This window comes from Sylvia atricapilla, chromosome 9 (assembly GCF_009819655.1).
Source record: "Sylvia atricapilla isolate bSylAtr1 chromosome 9, bSylAtr1.pri, whole genome shotgun sequence".
Classification (NCBI taxonomy): domain Eukaryota; kingdom Metazoa; phylum Chordata; class Aves; order Passeriformes; family Sylviidae; genus Sylvia; species Sylvia atricapilla.
In genome coordinates this window covers 8,744,202-8,764,636 of record NC_089148.1, presented here as the reverse complement: position 1 = coordinate 8,764,636, position 20,435 = coordinate 8,744,202, and the positions used below count along the sequence as shown (strand labels likewise).

The following is a 20,435-nucleotide window of genomic DNA, read 5'->3' as shown; positions in this document are numbered from 1 at the left end:
TTAAGTAGGTGAGCCCACACTGATGATGTGCTGCTCTCACCTGCATTTCTAGAATTCTGGAATCACATCACAATCATTGCTCCAAGGAGCTGAGCAACATTTTTATTTCCTCTCCCCCTCCAGCTAAATATGGAAGCACATCATTATCTTGTCCACAGAGGGTGAGCTGTGGAAACAGGACAACAATCTATTTCTGTGGCTCTGGTCCTATTGCAAAAGCTACACCAAGAAAGCATTTAAGTTTTCTCTTGTAATGCCAAGATAGCCATGAAAAAAATCTATACCCACATCTGGAATTTGGCTGCATAAGGGTGAGACATTCATCCTTGAAACAGCAGCTGAAATTCCTTTACATGCTCACTCTCCCCATGACCTTCCAAACAGAGGTCTTCAAGACCAGTGCCAGTGTTTCTCTAGAGGGGATCTGAAATGGCAGATTTAATTGTGTGGCAAGTCTGATGCTCTACACTCTTCCAAAGAGCATTTTGGGGGAGCGTGGCAGCTGCTGGCCCTCCCCACCAGCAACCCCCCACTCCTCCTTTTACCATGAGAGGGAATGGTCCTCCTGAGGAATCCCCTTCCCTGCATGTACCATAATCAACATTTCCACCTGCAGGCTTCCAGGCAGGCTTTCCTACACAATTTAAACCAGGAGCAGCACTGCTGCCTTAGAGAATCTTACAGCACAAGTATTCCTTTTAGGAATTGCAACCTGTAACCGATAAGCTTAAAACAGTAAGTTAAACAAGCAATTTAAGTTACTTTTGTTCCAAATGACTGTGTTAATAAAAATGCCTTGGGAAGGAAATTGAAGAAATAACAAATCTACTCAGGTCTTAGCAGAGATTAAAGCTTTCACCAAATGAGAAAACTTGGACTCAACTATCAATCCTCCAAAGTGGATCCAGATTTATTATGACTGTATGTTGAAGCCAATTTTTTCCTTTTTGCCACTTTTTAAAACCACACAAAATTAATTTGAGAGGGAGTGCACCAGTGCAAGTTTGCTATTCCTTTGGAGAATTAAAAAGGCTTGAGGACATTCCTTATGTCACTAATAAGAACTGGTACCACATGAAACCAGATCACAACACAAGCTTTAACTACAGCAGGTCACAGTAAAGAGCATTTCTTTCTAAATAGAAAAGAATTATATATTTTGCTTCAAACTATCAGGTCAAGCCCAAAGGTTATTCTGATGTAAAAGTTCAACAAGAAGCTGCTACTTATTGGGGAAAACATCTGTAACTGAATAAAACTTAAAACCTGTTTCCCAGTATTTGGCTTGGGATTTTTATAATCAGCAAGAAAACAATTTGATGCTGGCTTCATGTTTCAAAAATCATGGCATATGGGTAAAAAAGCATCAGCATAAGAAGCATTTCAGAACTATGTATCAAGTCTCTATATTGTCCATGTACACAGATGGGAAATCTCCATGTTTCAACACATTATATAATGCTTGGTTTCTTTTTTGTGGCTTTCAATTCAGGCCCTGGATGACAAACACTACAGGGCATTAAACTCTGGACCACCATAGTGAAGTATTTTTTCTACTTCTGTAGCAAGTGTGCAAAATCCAACCAATTAATCCTGGAAAAGTTAAAAGCCCAGCAGAATAAAGGAATTGAGGAACAGAGATTACAGTTTAATAGGCCTTAGCAACTGCAAGAGCTCATCTTGAATTCAGGTGTAAGAGCAACTTATTATCTGCAAAAATATGAAGAATTGGATATACAGTTCCTTAATTTTATGTGATTACCAACATCACACGAAACAAAAGCCACATTAAAAATAGCACACTTATTATTTTAATGTCTGTTTAATTTAAGTAACACTAAATTAGCTTGACAACAAAACCAACACACATTAAATGCATTTATCTAGTTTTTAGACACACAGGAATATAATTTACTAATAATTATTCTATAAGGCTGAATCAGTTATAACAACCTAGTTTCTCTTGTCACATTGGTGTATATTAAATGCAGCAATATCCCCAGATCTCACCATGTTCCAAACTCTAAGATCTATATTTATTTCTCTCACAGGCTTGTGATTTATAGCTTCTCATAAATTAAAAGCCATCATTACTAGAACAGTCGAGTATTTAGGAGGAGTGGCAGGCATAACAATGGAAGTACTTCTCCCGAAGTCATTGTATCTCTACAACATGTGGCAAAATAGTTTCCTAGAAAACTGATACTGGATGTAAAACCTGCAGTGTTTGTGAGCTTTAAGAGGTATTTTCTTTCTGAGGTTCTGTCTTGCCACATACAGAGTGTCCAGAATCGCCTCAGCTTGTAGATTCTCCACTGAAGTACTAAGAGTTTCCTGAATGCGTAAAAGATGGTGTTTAGCTTGTGTAATTAGTGGAGAAATAGGCTACAGCTTACCTAAGTAGGGAATACAAGGAGTCATCTTCAAGCTGCTGATGTAGTCTCTAAGCCTTTTGTAATTATCTTCTTTACTCATAACATATTCCAGCTTGTCAAAGGTGGCTTTATCCTTCCGACTCAGTAACTAGGCAAAGAAAAGAGAAGGCAAAACCAGATGAGTTTAAGTTTGATCATTATGATTTTCTCTTTTAGCCTTACAAGCATGAATTTCCACTTCCCCACTGCTGTTGCTGTTATTGGTGCGCTGGTTTTTTCTGTTTTTTTAAAACTCACCTGCTTAAAAATTACATCATTTACTCCTTGAAGAGGAGCACTTGGAAAGTTTACCAAAAAAAGCATCAGTTCTGGGTATTTATTTAAAAATACTTCTAAAAATTAAGTGGGTAAAAATGCTGGTGTCCTGGAAGATCCTTCTGAAACAATATAAGTTATCAAAAAATCAAAAAACGAATCTATCTAACACATATCACAAGTTCATGTGCTGTCCACACCAGCAGTACTCATACCAGTAACATTTTCACTCTGATTATCCATAAGTGTGCTGGCCTGGGATGGGATGGAGTCAATTCCCTTCACAGTGGTTAGTATGGGCTATATCTTGGATTTGAGTAAGGATTTTATCTACAGTTTTTTACAAAAGGCTCACGGACTTGCATTCATCTGCCAACTGGCAATTTTACTGATATTACAGAAATGTCCACTTTGAAAAGAAAACTTAAAAGTCATGGCTCTCCTTCATTATCCATTCCTCCTGCCTCCAATCCCTTCCTTTGATAGAATTAACAGCAACCATGCTTTCTTTGTAAGATGGGGAAAGTATTTTCCAAACATCTTGCTGAACTGCTGCTGCAAAACTGCCTCAAAGTCTTCACTTCAAATCAGAGTCAGAACTTAACAAAGAGTGTAAGATGTTCCCACCCAACATTTTGGCAGGAGATTCACCATTCCAAGTCCCACTCACAATCTTTCCCATACAATGCAATTACAAGGGTCAGGTCACTGAATTTCTATGCATATTCCCTTTTCACTTCAGTTAAAGATCAACCTAGGTGAGCCTGGCAGAAGTGAAGTCTCCCTTCTGTAAATTCACTGCTGAAATAATTTATTTTTACTTCCATTTCCTACATCCAACTCTTCATGAGGACAAACTAAACATTGGTTTTCAGCAGAAAGCCACTAGTTGAAAGTAATTGTCTCCCAAGACATACTCATCACTGACATTTCAGCAATTAATTTGCATCTTTAATTTAGGTTTGGTTCCAATACTCAAATGAACAGCATCTCCATTCATTAGAACTGCAGACTCTTCCCAGAGAAGGAAGCAGCAGATTGACATGACTCCTTTCCAGCCACCCAAACATGACATTTATCTTTTGAAGTTCATCTTCTCAAAGCTGGTTCCATTTTTATCAGCCTGGACTAGCTTGCTTCTATCTAATAATATCCTAAAATGTTCTGCTGTCATTTAATGTCTGAAAAATCCATGCCATGCCTCCACCTCCTGCATTCAGGAGGAAAGTTCAGAGAAGACAAGCACATTAAAAGTGTTTCTGCGAGGGCCAATAAGGACCCATCCCTTAGTCCTTCAGCTGCTTCTTTTTAAAATAATGTTTCTTCTTCTGTCTCTATGACGAAAAGAACAGTAAAGAGCTGTACATATGCAGAGATGATAAAAGCTGACAGTTAACAGCAGCAGGGAAGGATTTGGAGTCTTCTAAATTCCTCTTGGCTTTCTAGCTATAGCGTGCCAGCACTGAATACCTTTTTAAAATGCCAGCAAGGAGAGACGAGGTCTCAGGACATTGGCTCACCCCACTTCACATATTTAATGATTATTTGCTTTATTGCCCAAACCCTCACAGGTCATCTAGAATTCCTTTACATTGAATGGAGACAAGCTGAATATTCTATTCTGTGAACTTTCTTGGAAAGGCTCACAATTCTTCTCAAGTTTTGAATGGGGCAAATCACACATTAAAAGCAGCACTTATTATTCTCCAGAGTTCAGAGTGTGTGCAGGCAATGAGTGAGACAAAATTCAGACAAATTCAGACATGCTGTCAGAAGACATGAATTTCATCTTTTTTAGGAACATTAGATTACCAAGCAAGTATTTAATGGCTCCTTTCAACTCTAGATTCCAACCATTAAAGGTGAGTTTTGGTTTGGTTTTTTTCTTTTTAGGGAATGAATGTACTTGCAGCTATTTTCCTGACTTCGTAAATCGAGTTGATTGAAGGTTGCTACAAACCATCTCAGAAACAGGGAAGAAATTCTTCCTCGTTGAAGGTTTTGGAGGGCTCTTGTGTAACTTACCCAAATGCCTTTGTGACTCAAATAAAGGCTTGGTATACCTTTTCTTGCTTTTAATATACAGAAAGCCAAAGGCTTAGAATTATCTTCAGGAATTTATAAGCTCAACTTCCAAGAGAAGTGCAACAAAATCAGTTTGCAGTGCACATTGCTGGGAGCTACCCTGCAACTTGAATTTGCAAAGGCTTATGTAAGATGATGAAAAGCACAGACTTGCTTGGAATTGTAAGAGGAATCAAACACCTGCAGAAATATGGGAGAATCTACCTGGAATTCCAGAGGTTGAGGAAGAGGGATGAACTGTAAAGACTGACACATATTTCAAGAGCACACAAATAAACCTTTTAAGTGCAAACTAGAGCATAACCAAGCATCAAAAGAAACTAGGGACTCTCAGTTCTGAATGGCATCATCATGGTACTGATTAACATGGTTACTATTAATATATGGTAATATATACATTTAATTTGAGCTGTGTACAAAAAGAGATTTAAAAATCGACTTGGCCTCACAGTTACAGAAAACTGTTAAGGCATCCATTCATCAACATAAAATCTGAAAACCAGAAGTTCTCCTCGAGATCATTTTGAAGTGTTAATTTCACTAAGATTTCCTCAGAGAGATTTTTGGTATTTGGAAGCAACGTCTAACTTAATTGTGCATTTGCAAAATGTGACCAGAATTCTAGACGAGTATCTTGGCAGAAGTGAATTATATTCCATTTGGGAAAATTTATCAACTAAACAACATTTTCATCCAGCTGTCAGACAAATAAACTTTTTGCAACGTCCAGGATGCATTGTTGTGTGTTCAGTGAAAGTTTTCAGCTTCTTTCAGTAATCTATATTTATCTCTTGCACAGGAGCATCTCAGTCAGCTGATTTCTTCTGCCACACTGAATGTCACATTCATCTGAAACATCTAAAAAACTACACAATATATGGCTGAATAAGGACTGTTTTCTAAGCTCTAAAGTACCAATGAGCTAAAGTAATTTCTAATATTCCTACTGAGGATATAACGATAAACAATATTAAAAACAGATGAAAAAAATTATTCCAAAGAATACTGTCCTTTCACAACTGTACAAAGGCAGAACTACAAATATACTGTTGAATGGAGTTGTAACTATGAAATTATAATGAAAAACGCTAGAGTTAGTTACCAGCCAGAGAAACAACAAATCTCTTTATGGAAACTGATTCAAGAGTTTCTGAGCATCTGCTCTCCATAGCAAAAAAAAAAAAAGAAAAAAAAAATTCCAACAGTATAAACCCCAAAATGATTAAAGTATGACCCACTTTGGCATCCAGAATTTTCCAGCAACTGAATACAAAATAGCTTCTGGCCACATGAGAAGCCTCTGCATTTAGCAGGATCTGCAGGGAACTATTTTTCAGAGGAAAATATTTCTACAGCAGAATGGAAAAAAAAATTTAAGAGGAAACCATAGACTTCAGAGGAACTAGGAGCATTACGTACCCAGCAGAACAAAGTTAAAGCTCTCTGTAGTAACTGCTGCATCCCTAAAAACAAGCTTCAGAATGTTGTATTTACCTGAGAATAAATGAACCCCACTCCCTTGTCCTGCTGCTCACTTACCGCCCACGTCTTGGTCAGCCTGAAGATGGGAGCACTCTGGAGGCCTGACACCACTGCCATCAGAGCATGGAGGTTATTCAGCTCATACAGTTTCTGAGGACAAAAAAAAAAAGAGGAAAGTAATAACAATGAACAACATTCTGAGTGCTGTCAATAGTGAATACAGTATAAGTAACAATATAAAGATGCAGAAATCTTGCATGGTCTAAAATGAAGTGTTACAGTGAACTGCTGTGCACATAGACCACTTTTTATGGCACCTCTTAATTTTTCATTACTGCATCTCTATGGTTTTTTTGGATTAGACTAACTAGCTGCTTCATAGCCCATAGAGAACCCTTAAAATATCTATATAGACACACATCTTGGGGAATATATTAGAAGTGCCAGAGATTTTCTAACATTCAAACCCAACAAATTCCTTTCATAGCATTCAAGAGTATTTTAAAACAACATGTCAGAAAGGACAACTCAATGGTGAATGATGTAATCATGACAGCACCTAAAGTTTATGCAACTACCAAGGCCACATCAAAATACCAAAAAAAATTCGTAGCAGGATGAAATCAAGGAGGTAAATTTCAAAAGCCACACACCTGGACTGCTCTCACTGAAAGGCCATTTCTGGAGTATGACGACTAGCTAAGTGGAAAGCAACAACCCCATCAAAATTGGACAGCAAAAACATTAAGGTAAAAGAATTCCCTTAAAAACTCTCTACTAAACACTGTGTTTAAGTGCATTTTCTCACACATTTAGAATTTCCCTCCCTTTCCTTTTTCCTTTCCCTCTGTCTCCAAAACTATCTACTGCCTTGGCCAAGTAACTACAGGTACTACTGTCATGAAAGCTTAAAAACAGTCTGGAGGAAATTTCTCTTCCTGAAGCTCTTCTGCAGCTGCTATTGTTCTGATAGCTGTGAGCTCCCACAGATCCAAACTACATTGATTTTTGGTGCAGTGAAACCAAACTGAGACCTTACCCCAAACAGAGAAACTTTGCTCAGGAGAAATGATACTCAATCACAGTATTGCAGATCTTGTTTAATCCATCCAGAATATCCACCAAGGTAGATTAGGATTCCAGTAAGAAGAAGTAAGGAACCCTTCCTATTCAAAAAATGGTGGAAATCCTTCTTCCTACTTGAAACTCACTTACTTCTTGCTTAGGAAGCCTTTCACGAGGCAAAAGGACAAAAAAACAACTAGACCAAAGGAATACTGACTAAATGCAGAACATCAAAGGAGAACCTCTATTTGGAAGGGTGAAAGCCAAACCCCAAGGATGTGTTTCTGGCTAACAGTTTTGGAACAGGGCAAATAATTCTCTCTCCACTTCACACATTGCCAGGAAACTTACAACCTTTTCTGGAACAAAGTCCTCACAATATTAGTCAGAAATGCCACTTCTAATGGCACCCCAGTAGCATTTCCAGTCTGGGTGCTCAGACCTCCATGATTCCAGCATGTCCTGCTGACAGTGGAAGTTGGCTACACCTTCTGATGAAGTGCTTCCCTCTCATTATCCTCTTTTGGGAGGATTCTTTAGTAACCAAGTGTAAAGGGCAATCAGTATTTTGTGGGGCAAGGTGAACGGGGTTGGATGCTTGTCATACACCACAGTCCTGTTATCCTCCCAAGCAGTCCTGCTGAAGTTTGTCCCTCCACTTACACAATAACCCTTTTTCCTCATACACACATCTCAAGCATGGCAATAAAGTTCACTGTCCCCAAGGACAGTGTAGCTGATCAGATATGAAAAGAAAGGCCTTCCCAGCTGCTGCCAGCAGTGAAACAGAAGTCATCACCAACCAGGACAGTCTGGGAACTTCATGGGAATGCAGCTGCTGGGTCTAATTACTTCACACATTAAGCAGTATAGATGAGATACCATTTAAGGACTGCCAGCTATACAACAGGTTGCCAGCATAAGGAATTCACCGTGGAGTGGATTTACAGCTTCTCTAAAGACAAGGTAATTAATGTGACCTCTGGCACCAAGCTGCTTTGATAACAGCTTTGGATAACAGAAACTCCTTCCAACAGCCCCCAATGCAGTAACTTCATGTCAGCAGCCATATGTAAGAAAGTCAAGGTAACAAGCACAGAAGTAAATGAACTGATATAAAACCCACCCCATACAGAGCTTCTTGCTTTTTCTAACTGTGATTTTTACAGTTGACAGGTAAGCAAAGCTCAATTGTCTGATTGTTAGAGCACAGAACTGCCCTCAAGCCAGCAGCATTCCAGTAGACACTGCTGAGGTCAGGCATGTTCAGGGTGCTACACTCAAAGCTGAGCCTGCAACACCCAGCACTGGCCAGTCCTATCCCAGTACGGAGCAGAGCTGAGCACACCTGGCTTCCCACATCTGTTCTGCACTATGGCCACACAGAGCTGAACCTCCCCCTCCTACGGAGGGAACATGGATCATGAAGCCTATTTTTGAATGTTTGTATGTCAAACAAAAGCATGAAAATTGACTTTTAAAAATACATGAGATGAAGATACATTCATTCACCAGATATCAAAGGATGTTTCAGAGAGATCATTAACCCTTTATGACCACACCAAGATTACTGACCAAAGCCTGTGGAATCCTACAAAATCGGCTCTTGCTTTGCCCAAAGTTAAGAGTCAAATCGTGCAGGAGTAAAATATTGCTTCATTAAAAAAGGGCTTGTCAAGACAGGGAATGCACTTCAATACAAAATTAATTAACTAACAGATATTTTACATCTTTTTCTTTTGCAGGTAACCTGGGGTGGTCACAGCAGTCACAGCTATAGTAAAAGGCAGGTCACAGCAGTCACAGTTATAGCACAAGGCAGGCGCCATCTGACAGCAGAAACCTGAAAAACATCCCCTTCTTCACACTACCATGATGAAGTTTCAATCTATTTGAAGGGCTATATGTCACTCTAGATTTGCTGACCCTTTTCTTATGAATGTCAGTCCAAAAGGCTTTAGGAAAGATTGAGAGTTCCAAAACGTCTTCTGAATCAAAGTCTATTTTTCAAACCACATTTTTAAAGTTGATATTGAGTAAGAGATAAAAGATCCTCTCCTTCCAATGGTAAGAGCAAACAAACTATTTCTGTTCTGACTAATGCTGTTTAAATTGACTGTGCACTTTTGTGACAACACAAAAGCCAAACAGTTACTGATGTGAACGGAAACAACCACAGCCAAGTCAGGTATCAAATATTTCCCTGTATTTCTGAACTCCCCAAACTGGGTATAAAACCTTTGATCATGGTGAATCCCACACCCCCTTCACAACACAAATTCTTACCTTTGCAGTTTTGATGTAGTGGCTCAAAACCTCTGCTCGTATTTTTAAAGTCTGTGCATGCAGAATCTCTCTAACAACCCAGAAGCTTACCTAAAATGTAGAAAAAAATGCCTTTTAAACAATACAGAGTTCGAACACTATACTTTTAAAAGTTTTATTTATTTTTATGAAAGTATGATCTATGGAAACAGACTTGAGTTCAGGCAAAGCTTGAGGATGAGATCACATACAAAGCAAATGGCAAAACACTCGAACTTCAAACAGTGCTCTCACAGGAAAATAAAATCATGAAGAAATGTTATGAAAAGCCTACAAAATGAAGGAATATAAACACTAACATCAAATCATTATCCATTGGTTTGCTTTCCCACAAAGTCAAAGCTGCGTTACTCAACTCTTACATGAACTGAACAGCTTCAACTACAGTTCACTGACATTTCCAACACCTCAGAAAAAAAAAAAAACAAAACAAAAAAACCCCAAAAAAACAACAAAACAAAACAACAAACCCTGAACAAAATTAGAAGGCAAGGTAAGAAGCTCTGCCATAACCCAGCTTCTAGTTTATACCCTTATTTCTGGCTATGCCTATTACCTGCTGATGTACAGCACAGTATCACACTCTTAGTTAAGCTCTCGAGCACTGACTTCACTGCTGCATAAGATCCCTGCTAAATTCAGTAAAAAGAATGGTTGCTGCATTTCTTACTTACATGAATGTCTCAAAGGCTGTACTTTAAAAGTGTCTAGTAATATGTCTAAACTCCACTGTTTTCTATTCTTTGCTTCTGCCCACCCTCTGCCCTCACAAAGAATGATAAAAATTAAACACTTTCGTAAGTGTAAAAAAGCAGTAGGAAAGAATTAGCAAAGGATAATCAACACTGCAGATTTTATTCATGTATTCGCTACAAGTTAGGGAAAAATTAATTATCATCAAGATCCAGCACGACTAGTATTTACAAAACTACTGAAAGTGGTGTATGAAGAAATTTACTGTAAGTTTACTCTTACACATGAAAACCTTTCAACATGACATGTTGCTTTGATTTTTAAGTGATGCTAAACTACTTCTTGTACACTAACATTGTGAATGCATTCAGTGGCTGGCCAAAATCTCAATTAGAAAAATGAAATCTCCTGTTCCATTTTGTACAGTACAATAACTCCTAAGACAGATTTTACAAAATTACTGTATTTGCAGTGAAGCTACAAAGATCTGATGAAAACTAGGATCTTAAATCACAACAGCTCTTTGGATCTGAGAAATGGAAGAATGACAAGAAAATCCACAAAAAATCTCCACAAACATCTTGCATAAGAATCGCTTTCCTTTGGTCTGTTTGTCTAAGATTGTGCTAGCCAGGAAAGAATTAACTATGGAGCTCAGGTTTCTGTTTCCTTTAATTTTTCTTCATTTTCTTTCCTCTTCTTCTTTTTTGCAAAGCAAAATATCTGCTGACAAACCCCGTTATCCTCAGAAACAAAAAGTGGTTCCATGTGATTAAAAAAATCCCAGCATGTTGCCATGCTCAAAAATGGCAGATGTTTTGAAACCACTGTTTCGAGTTAAAAGGAGAAAATACGGAAAATTGTCTCATTTTTGACGGTACATCATCAAATTGTAATAATCTGAAAATCATAGTCACAGTACCTGTATTTAAATGACAGAGATTGCCATACCCTTTGTTTAGTTATAGAATAATTTTCCTTTAAGGACAGGGCTCCAAGTGCTCAGACAATCTCAGGAGGAGCGAGAGAAAAAGAGAATTGAAGCTCCTGCACCTTCTGCATCATTCAGAAAATGAAAATACATAGATTGTTGCCAGGTCTTCTCCAGAATTTTCTTTAATTAAACATTCTGAAGGTGTCCTTACTGAGTCCTGCCAGGGGCAAGGATTTATACTCCATGATCCTTATGGGCCCCTTCAAACTCAAGATATTCTACGATTCTATCAAATACAGAGGTACTGAATACATAAAATATCTGACAGTACTTCAAAATTTTGTCATAAAAAGCTTAATCTCAGTTTGGTGCTCTGCTGTAGTTACATGGCTTAGAAAAAGGACTTTCTTTCCCCTGATTGATCAATGAGTTTTTAAGGATCATTGAGGATCAAGGGAATTTAAATTTTTAACACAGATTTCTGTATCATAAAGAATCAGGTAAGGACAACACAAGCAGAAGTACACTTTAAGATCCCAAATGTCTTTAATTTTAAGTTTACAGAGTGTTGATGTAACAGGAGAATGCCTGTGATGGGCCAGATTGTGACACACTTGCTCGGAACACAGAGCAACACTCCAGCATTTTCATCAGGACAGAAATCTCCTGATTTCTCCTGTCAGTCCTGACTTCTGTGGAAGTTCACTGGCACCACACAGACACAAACACTGTAACACATGATTGCTCATTTGCCCAAGGAAGCCTGGATTCTGTCCCAGTCCCAGCCAGACCTCAGCTCAACAACTGCAAGCTCTTGTAGGAAAAGAAAAAAACCCAAACAAATCCGAACAAATTTTCTCTGAAGCTTAGAGCCCTTCAGTCCCTTCAGTGACAGAGTGAGCAGGAGATACAGAATCAAACACAATCACTTCCACTTCAACCACTTCCAGTCCTCTCTGGTGTGTTTTTACTGACATAAACACTGGGTTTTGGCTGGTCTTGTCTATTAACTGGTATCTTTAGACAGCACCATAATCAAATGCATTGCACATACTGAAAGAGCAATAATTTAAATAAATACTTTTGTTTCATTCTTTACATATACAATACATATTTGTTCTATATATTCCTCTCTTGCTGCATTTAAATATTATTATACCAACATTAATCAGCTACATGACTCCCAGCCTTTGAGTATCAATATCATTGATACCAGTTCAAGGAGGCATTTAAAGTCTTGACATATAATTGTATATTTATATTCTTCCCTATTAAGGTCAACTGAGAATAACAGGCTTAACTTTGAACATATATGCTCTTGAATCACATTTTAAGGTTTTTAAATTATCCCATGTTTGCCTTATCTGAAATACCAGTTCTGTTATATACTGGTGCTTTTAAATTCACAGTCATCGCTTCTAAAACTTTCTTTGCTTTCTGTGCTAATCAAAAGATAGGGAAATCCAAGAATAACCCTTTAATAGTTCCTGGATTTTTCTTTCAGGTATCTTCCATGTATACTAACCACTCCATTCCTTTATTTCCAATAATCCCAGTTAAATCCATTGCAATTCAGCAACACTACAATATTCAAGAAAAAGGTCTTCATACAATGTTTGCATTTAGGTTAAAAAAGGATGCAAAAACCCCCCAAATCACCCATGAACACAGTCAGTAAAACATAAAATGTTCCTTTTGCAAATGGAATCTCTTCCTTTAAAATTATTCCAGGGTACTGAATCTAGCTGACAAGTTACTCTAATACCTTAAGCTCTGTGGCAGCACAGTTCCACTCCCATTTAAACAAAAACCTCAAGAAAGAGGTTTTCAGTTGAGGGATTCTGATAACCAAGAGACCAATAGTGACCTTTATACAAACAGTTACCTTAAAAAAACCTGTTTATTTGAAACACATGATAAAAGTTTCTTTTCAAAAGGTAAGGCAATGATCTAGTAAGTGAACTTGGCAATTGTGCACTCTGACAGGTTTACCAGTAACAGCAAGTATACAACTCACTTTCAGAAGAAAGCTGAAAAATGAGAGAACAAAGTTTTAAAAAAAGTAAAGTTACATTTTTATTTTTTTTTAAATTAATATTAGATATGTAGGTCTATATGGCATATCACTCAACAATGAATTCTCCAAGAACAGGAGAGTCCTGGCATGGAAGGATTCAAGTGATTTCTCTCCCCTGAACTCGATCTGTTTTTACAGGCACCACATCCAATTATCCCATAACTAATGCTGGAACTGCCCAACTTTATTCTCAGTGGAATGTAATCAACTGCACAGAATCATCACTGCTTCCAAAATGCTACCTGAACATTAACTTTTCCGTGTTTAATATTCTCTTTATTTAAAAAGTGAGAGCTGTTGATGGTTTTCCTTTGGCAAGTTGGGGGCAAAAAGGGAAGAGACAGATAGCATAATGCTAAATTTAAACCTGGTGAAATTTCAAAGGTTAACAAAATTAACAAAATTTTGCTGACATGTATTTTTGCCTGAGAAGGCCACAAGTCCCTATGATTTTCCTGATTATTTATCTTAGGACTAAGCATTAGAACATCCCAGGTAAGTGGAGCAGAAACAACATCTGTCCTTTTCCCTCTCCACTCCTATACTGATGGCTTCCTTGATGCCAGAACAAAGGCTGATATAAACTTCATGGAAGTCCTTATCCTCTTGATAAGGTTTCACCTCCTTCCTTCTGGCTACTGAGCGTATTTTACCAAGTGTTTAGTTCATCTGAAGTTGACTTCAGGCAGTTCCTGCAGCTCTTCAGTACAGCACATAACAATTGAGAAGTGAAGTCTTTGATGAGTTACACTGCTTAACACAGTTTTTACTACAAAAACATTCCACAATATTCAGCAAAACTAAACTCTTTCTTTGAAGAGTCAACTTCAAGGCAGTAAATGTAGGAATCAGTGGCGTATCAGTGAGATTAGTGTCAAAACCATGAGTGTATTTATACCAGCCTATACATTCTAACAGGAGCAACTTAAAACTAAAAACGCTAGATTAGCAAAGTTTCAACTAAATGCAACAACAGAAAGAACAGCAACAACAACAAAAAAAACTCCACAAAAAAATCTTGACCAAACCTCCAGATCTCAACAGATGGTACAGTCACAGAAAGTTTGCAATGCAACATTCTCTTTTCAGTCCAGTGAAGAATCAGGCAAGTGTCCAAAACCCAAATCCAGACAACTATTTCAGTCAGTAGGTTAAGAAATATTTTAAGTATTGTCAGTGAAAAGTAGTAGGATTTGATCATATACTCAATGAGAGCAATCATGAAAAGGACACAAGAAAGAAAGGACACAAGAATTGATAGGGAAAAAAAACCTGAAAGGTTAAGAGGTTTGGTCTGAGTTTCAGATGATTAACAAAGATCTGTGTAAGTCTGAGACTGGGTACAGAGGTTTAGTCTGCAAGACAGCTTGTAAGTTTGAGACATTATTAAACATTTACAAGAGGAGAGATGAGAGTAATAGAATTACTTCATCTGAAAGAGAAAATATGGCATCACTTAAAAAGAGCATCACAGTTTTGAGAGATGGTTGAGTAACTACACAGCTGGACTCCTGCAGCTTTTACTTGTGGAGAAAAAAGAAGAACAGAATTCTCCCTAATAGTTGATTTTATACAGAGAAATTGTTGAGTAAGAAAACTATGTATCTCAAATACACTACCTAAAAACTATGCCACATAGAGAGTTAAAGAACAAATTTTTTACAGAAATATTGTTTGGAATTTTTAGATGTTTGCCTATAATCACCTTAAAAAGGCACCTATGCTGACAAGAGGCTTCTATTTCTAGGGACAAAAACATCTGTGTGAAGCATAAGACACTCAACTAACACAGAAGGAAATTACATCTAATTACTAGTCCAGAAATCCTGTATGGCAAGCCTTTAACCTGTAATTATGATTCTGTCTTTATATAAAAGACAGCCAGCAGTTCTGAGGAAAATATGCACTTTTCATCGATTGCTGCTATTTAAAACAGAAAACTTCTTCAACATTAGTTTGGTCTTTCTGCATATCCTGTAAATAAAGTATCTGCTAAAAGGAGTTCCTTAAGTTGTCAAGCAATAAGCTGTGACCAAAAATAAAAGTGATATGCCAGAACACTTAATCCCACAGACTTTCTAGAATGTGTACATGTAATAATGCTGGAAAAAAAATAACTCACATGATTGAATCTTCTGGTGAAAGCAACAGCATTTGGTGCAAAACGGTATTTCTCTTTTTTATTCCAGCCACAGCTTGCCAGCTCCTGGGAGAACAAGGATGAAAATTCACTTCTTTAATTTAGTGCACAACACATGTTCAGAGCCAAAGGTATATAGAGACAGAAATCTTGTAAGTTTTAAAATAAGTGAACAACAACACATTGAAGTAATACAGTTACGCTTCTGATTCCTTCTACAAACTGAGACTCTACAAGTGTCATTTCAGAATTGTGTTGAGTTACTGGATTATTACAATTCATCTTTTGCTGAATTAGAGCTTTCCTAATTTTGTTACCCCAGAAAATCCTGCTTCAAATGTGAATCTGAGCTAGAGAGCCAAATGTCCTTTTGTTTTTAATCACTTTCTGAAGATATTTAAAATGATAATATACCTAGTTAACTCAATCTAAGACATCCCATATTTTTAACTTTCCACGTTACATTAAAGAAATACCAAGAAACTGTCATCATTTGCAGTAACAATAAAAGAAACACTATTTTCAGTTTTCCCTTCCAAAGGAGCCTATTTTGGGAAACTGCATCATCTTGTTACTTACCATCACTTAATTTCAACAAAGAAGTTTTCATTAAAATCATAAATAAGTAAATGTACCAAAACGAGCTCTTCCATTTGTATACAACAGCACATATAAAGACAACATTCAGCACACAGCCTATTCCACAGTGCTACCAAGAAAAATAACCAATATAGACACATCTTAATTATTCCAGGGGTATAATAGCAAATTACAGCCCTTCCTTTTTACTTATTCATGTCTTCCCTCCAGATGATCCACTCTGAGGTGCCTTCAGTTTTATCACCATGCTGAAAACTCCTCACTGAAGCCAGATCGACACTACACATCCAGCTACCACATAACTACTTAAGATGACTAAACATGTAACCAACAGTTCTGCCATTTAAGACACAGTTCAAAAGAACTTGGTATCTGGATAGTCTAAGTTCTAATGTTTTTGATTTTTTTAAATCAGAAACTTCTTAGCATTTTTCCAACCAATGTCCCAAAACCACTAAAGAATCTCATTCCAGTTAAGACGGACCCTGAATTCTTCTACTTGAAGTTGGTGGCGTACTGGTATTTCTTAGAGAAAACCTGGAGATTCCTGGCCAGGCACTGGAAAGAATGCAGAATTTCTGTCTTTGTATTTAGGGCCATTTCTTCAAATTTCCCTAGAAAGTTGTGCCACCTAAATCTACCCTAGAAAATCTGGCATATTCAGCACAGGAAAGCATATGGCCCTGCCCTTACACCTCCACTTCAATGAGCATGCATGAGACAACCACAAAGCCCTGAATTACTCCTGTTCCAAAGGAGAGCAGGCTACTGGAGAAGGGAGCCATTCGAGAGACTCTTGATTACTCTCTCTATCCCTCAGCGTCTCTAGTTTCCACTGGAATCACAGCTCTGCATTCAAAGGAACACAAGAGAATTCATCCACTGGCATCTGATAACCCTTCCTTAACAGCAGGAAAAACACAGGTAAAACATGGCAATTTCTAACAAATTCAGGCCACGTCCTTCAATTGCAATTCTCATCACTGAGTGAAAAACTCATCATGATTCTGGGCACAAGCTCCACATTGCCCTGGCCCTCTACATCTAAGGGTGCATGGAGTACAGACATCAGTGGCAACAGATTTGAGAAAACTGCAAAGCACAAAAAACCTGCTCCTGCCTAGAAAGACACACATCCACATCTTTCTCCAGAGGTGCTGAGGCACAGTCACACAGGCACTCAGGACCTGTGCCATCAGCTCTGATTCTTCAACAGCCTAGGATAAAACACACCAACTTTCATGAACAGACACAAGAGAGGCACAGGGCTTTGAGTTCCAAAAGCATTTTTCCCCTCCCTTTAGGAAGTGTAGGAAACACTTCCTCATCCCACTTGCAAGACCCCTCTCCACTGTGCAGCCGCCTTTCTTTTCTCTCGTCTTCAAACTAAAAGAAGAGTGGTTTCCCTTTGCCTGCCAGGTTTCCCCGCAGGACCCCCTGACCTTTCTGCCTCGGGGGACCTCTGCTCAGAACCCTCTGGCCCCTCTCTAGAACCTGCCTGTGTGAACTCACTGCCCTTGGCACTGCCCATCCTGCTGCCTGGAGATGCCATCAGCAGAAGAGCAGCCACCAAGGTTTTTGCCCTCCCTGGACTTGGCCTGGAGCAGCCCCATACAGCCCCAACAAGCACACATCTGACTGCACTCATGACACCAACAAAACACACACACACACCACACTGGAACTGAGAAACCACTCTTGTCCTTCTATAAAAATACTCCTCTGCTGAACAGTCTGTGCTACCTGTTTCTTACTTACTCTATTTCTTGATCTTCCTATAGGATTCCACTTTTTCCACCACAAGTTTCAAACCTGAGATATTCCCCAGGATTATTTCCTTAGTCTGCCAGTCAGCTCAGGAACAGGAGCTATACCACTACAACCACCAATTTCTTAATGTGGTACATTTAAACTGACATGAAAAACCGGAAGACATAGTATCCAGAATACAAAAACTGAACTTTCTCTGTGACTCATTTTGGTTTTCATTCCCTTTTGAATACATAGCATTTTACTTTTCTTAATAAAATACTGTGGGAACATTTAAATTACAACCTGTACTACACAGCTGAGGGTGAGATTGTGTTTCTCCCAAAAACCTTTATCTAGGTCAAAGGGAAAGTCTCAAAAAGAGGAGAGAAGAAGTAAAGATTAAGAGTGGAACTGTTTTACAACTTCAGAGCACACAAAGAATACTCACTAAGTGAATTTTTTTCCCACTGCCTAGCCTGGTGAAGCAGAGCGGATATAGAGGCTAAAGACAATAACCCAGCAGAGATTTTCAATATGAACACATATGGGCAAATAATTTTGGATGACATACTAAAACATGTAAAGCAAGTAATCAGATTTTCCAAAAAAACTAAGCTGACGTGTTCTGCAAGGGGTCATGTGGCTGCTATTTTAATGTTAACACAACTACCAGCAGCACAGCCAAGCAAGTCTAAGCCTCCTTTCTTTTACAGTAAAGCAGAGCTTTACAGTCACTGCTCTCTAGAAAGCCACAACCACTACAAGAGAGAGAGAACAAAAACCAACATACCACTTGCCATTCCCAGGGAATAGAAGGAAATCTTATGACTGACTGGGGGAACTTTGTAATTTTTTTCCCCTAAAAATTAAAATACAAATTGGCTGTTTTCACACAGATACATGTTTATGTCAGAGAGATTGTGTTCTTTACAATCTTTATTTCTCATACTGTTGCCCACTAACTATTAACTAACAAGCAAACAGTAATTCCTTCTCCCTTCTCAGAAGTAACCTGCAGGTGTTTTTAATGAAGAAGGAAGATGGTTTCCAGAATCCAGGGGTGATATAGCCTGCACACAGCTCAGGCAGAGGATTGTGTGACTGAACAGTATCTAACCATGGTAATGGTTCAAGTCCCTGCTTCTGGCTCACCCCAAATGTAAAAGGATCCACCACTTTCCTTAGTCCCAGGTTCCCTGGGCAACACTAAGCTTCCAGTCTGTTTTTTTCACCAAGCATGAAACGGTGAGTTGTAGTGGGCAGTGTGCAGGAACTTGAGCACACATGTGAACCCACAATATTGCTCAGAGATTTGAATATAAACAGAAATAATTCTATTTACTTGCTACAGATAGAGACAAAAGGCTGCCGAAGTATGCAAGTGTTCTGTGAGCATGTTCATTGATTTTTTATGCTAAAAGGAAAACTACTACATATTATTATGTAGTAGTTTTATTCATGAAAGTGTTATTCAGCTGGGTTTTTTTAAAGATAACCAGGATGAAATGCTGGTATTGCTTTTTATTAAAAAAAAGCCATATGTAATGATTTAAGAAATATTTTAACACCATGAGGAAGGTGCAACACAGAAATTTAAAAGATATTTTAAGAATACTGCTCACACAGCCTATAGATGAAAATCCATCTCCAGCAATTTAAAAAACTAAGCATCTCTGAGTACATCTTTCAGAAACCTTATTTGAGAAAATAAATGAACACACATTAAAGGCTAAAAAATTTTCATTCAGATACCATTCTGCTGTTTGGGAAGCAAAGGGAGATTCACAACCCATGTAATCAAGATTTGCTGGTGAATTACAAATTGCAATAAACACCCTGGTTTTAAATTATGGCACACTGGAGAAAAATATTGCTCATCATCTCCCACCATGCATACAGATGAGAGCTGAGAAATTCAGTATCAGTATTTACAATGAAAAAATTTACAAAGTCTATCAATGCCTTTCAGTCATTCATTGAAGTCTCAGTTTAGGAGCCCCTTTATACAGGTGAAATCAGCTCAATGGTGTTTTGTTTTCTAATTACAAACTCCACGATGTCTGAGTGTACATGCCCAAGGATGGATAAGGATTTACAAGCTAAATCAAGACATGGATATGGCACAGGCTGGTAGAAACTTGAAGGAAGCTCAGAAATCTACAACACTTCATTAACCTGCTGTCAAGATGCCTTGAGGTAAACCAAGCCTTGCACATCTGATATTCCCTTCTGCAAACCAGGAGAAAAGCAATTTAATTGTGTTTAGACTTTTCTGATGTGAGAGCTGATCTTTACAGCCCTTTTCCTCAGGGGATGAACACAGTTTAGAGACACATTAGCCACCAGCCTCTGTGTACTGTGAAGGAACACTGACGGACAGGTAATACCTGCATGCTGTCAGAGCCTTCAACTGCTTTGTGTAAAGACTCCAAAGAGCCAAAGAGCCACCCCTCCTCATGGATATCTTCCAGTGAAGGCATCACACCGATTTTTCTTATTAGATTTTTCTTCTTCTTATGGAGAATATTCTAATTCTTACAAAAAAATTACTTTCCAGATATATCCGCCTACACTCTCATTTTTATTGGATAG

The 20,435-nt window shown here is 38.2% G+C and overlaps 1 protein-coding gene across 3 annotated transcripts in view; it reads right to left on the bottom strand.

Annotated features, from left to right (window-relative positions):
* RALGPS2 (Ral GEF with PH domain and SH3 binding motif 2) overlaps positions 1-20,435 on the bottom strand; it is a 114,394-nt gene that overhangs the window by 58,309 nt on the left and 35,650 nt on the right. For all 3 annotated transcript variants that reach the window (XM_066324725.1, XM_066324724.1, XM_066324723.1), the window contains exons 5-8: positions 15,474-15,557; positions 9,609-9,698; positions 6,315-6,407; positions 2,397-2,523 (exon numbers count right to left, since the gene is read on the bottom strand). In XM_066324725.1, coding sequence (XP_066180822.1) covers positions 2,397-2,523; positions 6,315-6,407; positions 9,609-9,698; positions 15,474-15,557 — 394 coding nt within the window. The remainder of the gene's footprint in view (positions 1-2,396; positions 2,524-6,314; positions 6,408-9,608; positions 9,699-15,473; positions 15,558-20,435) is intronic.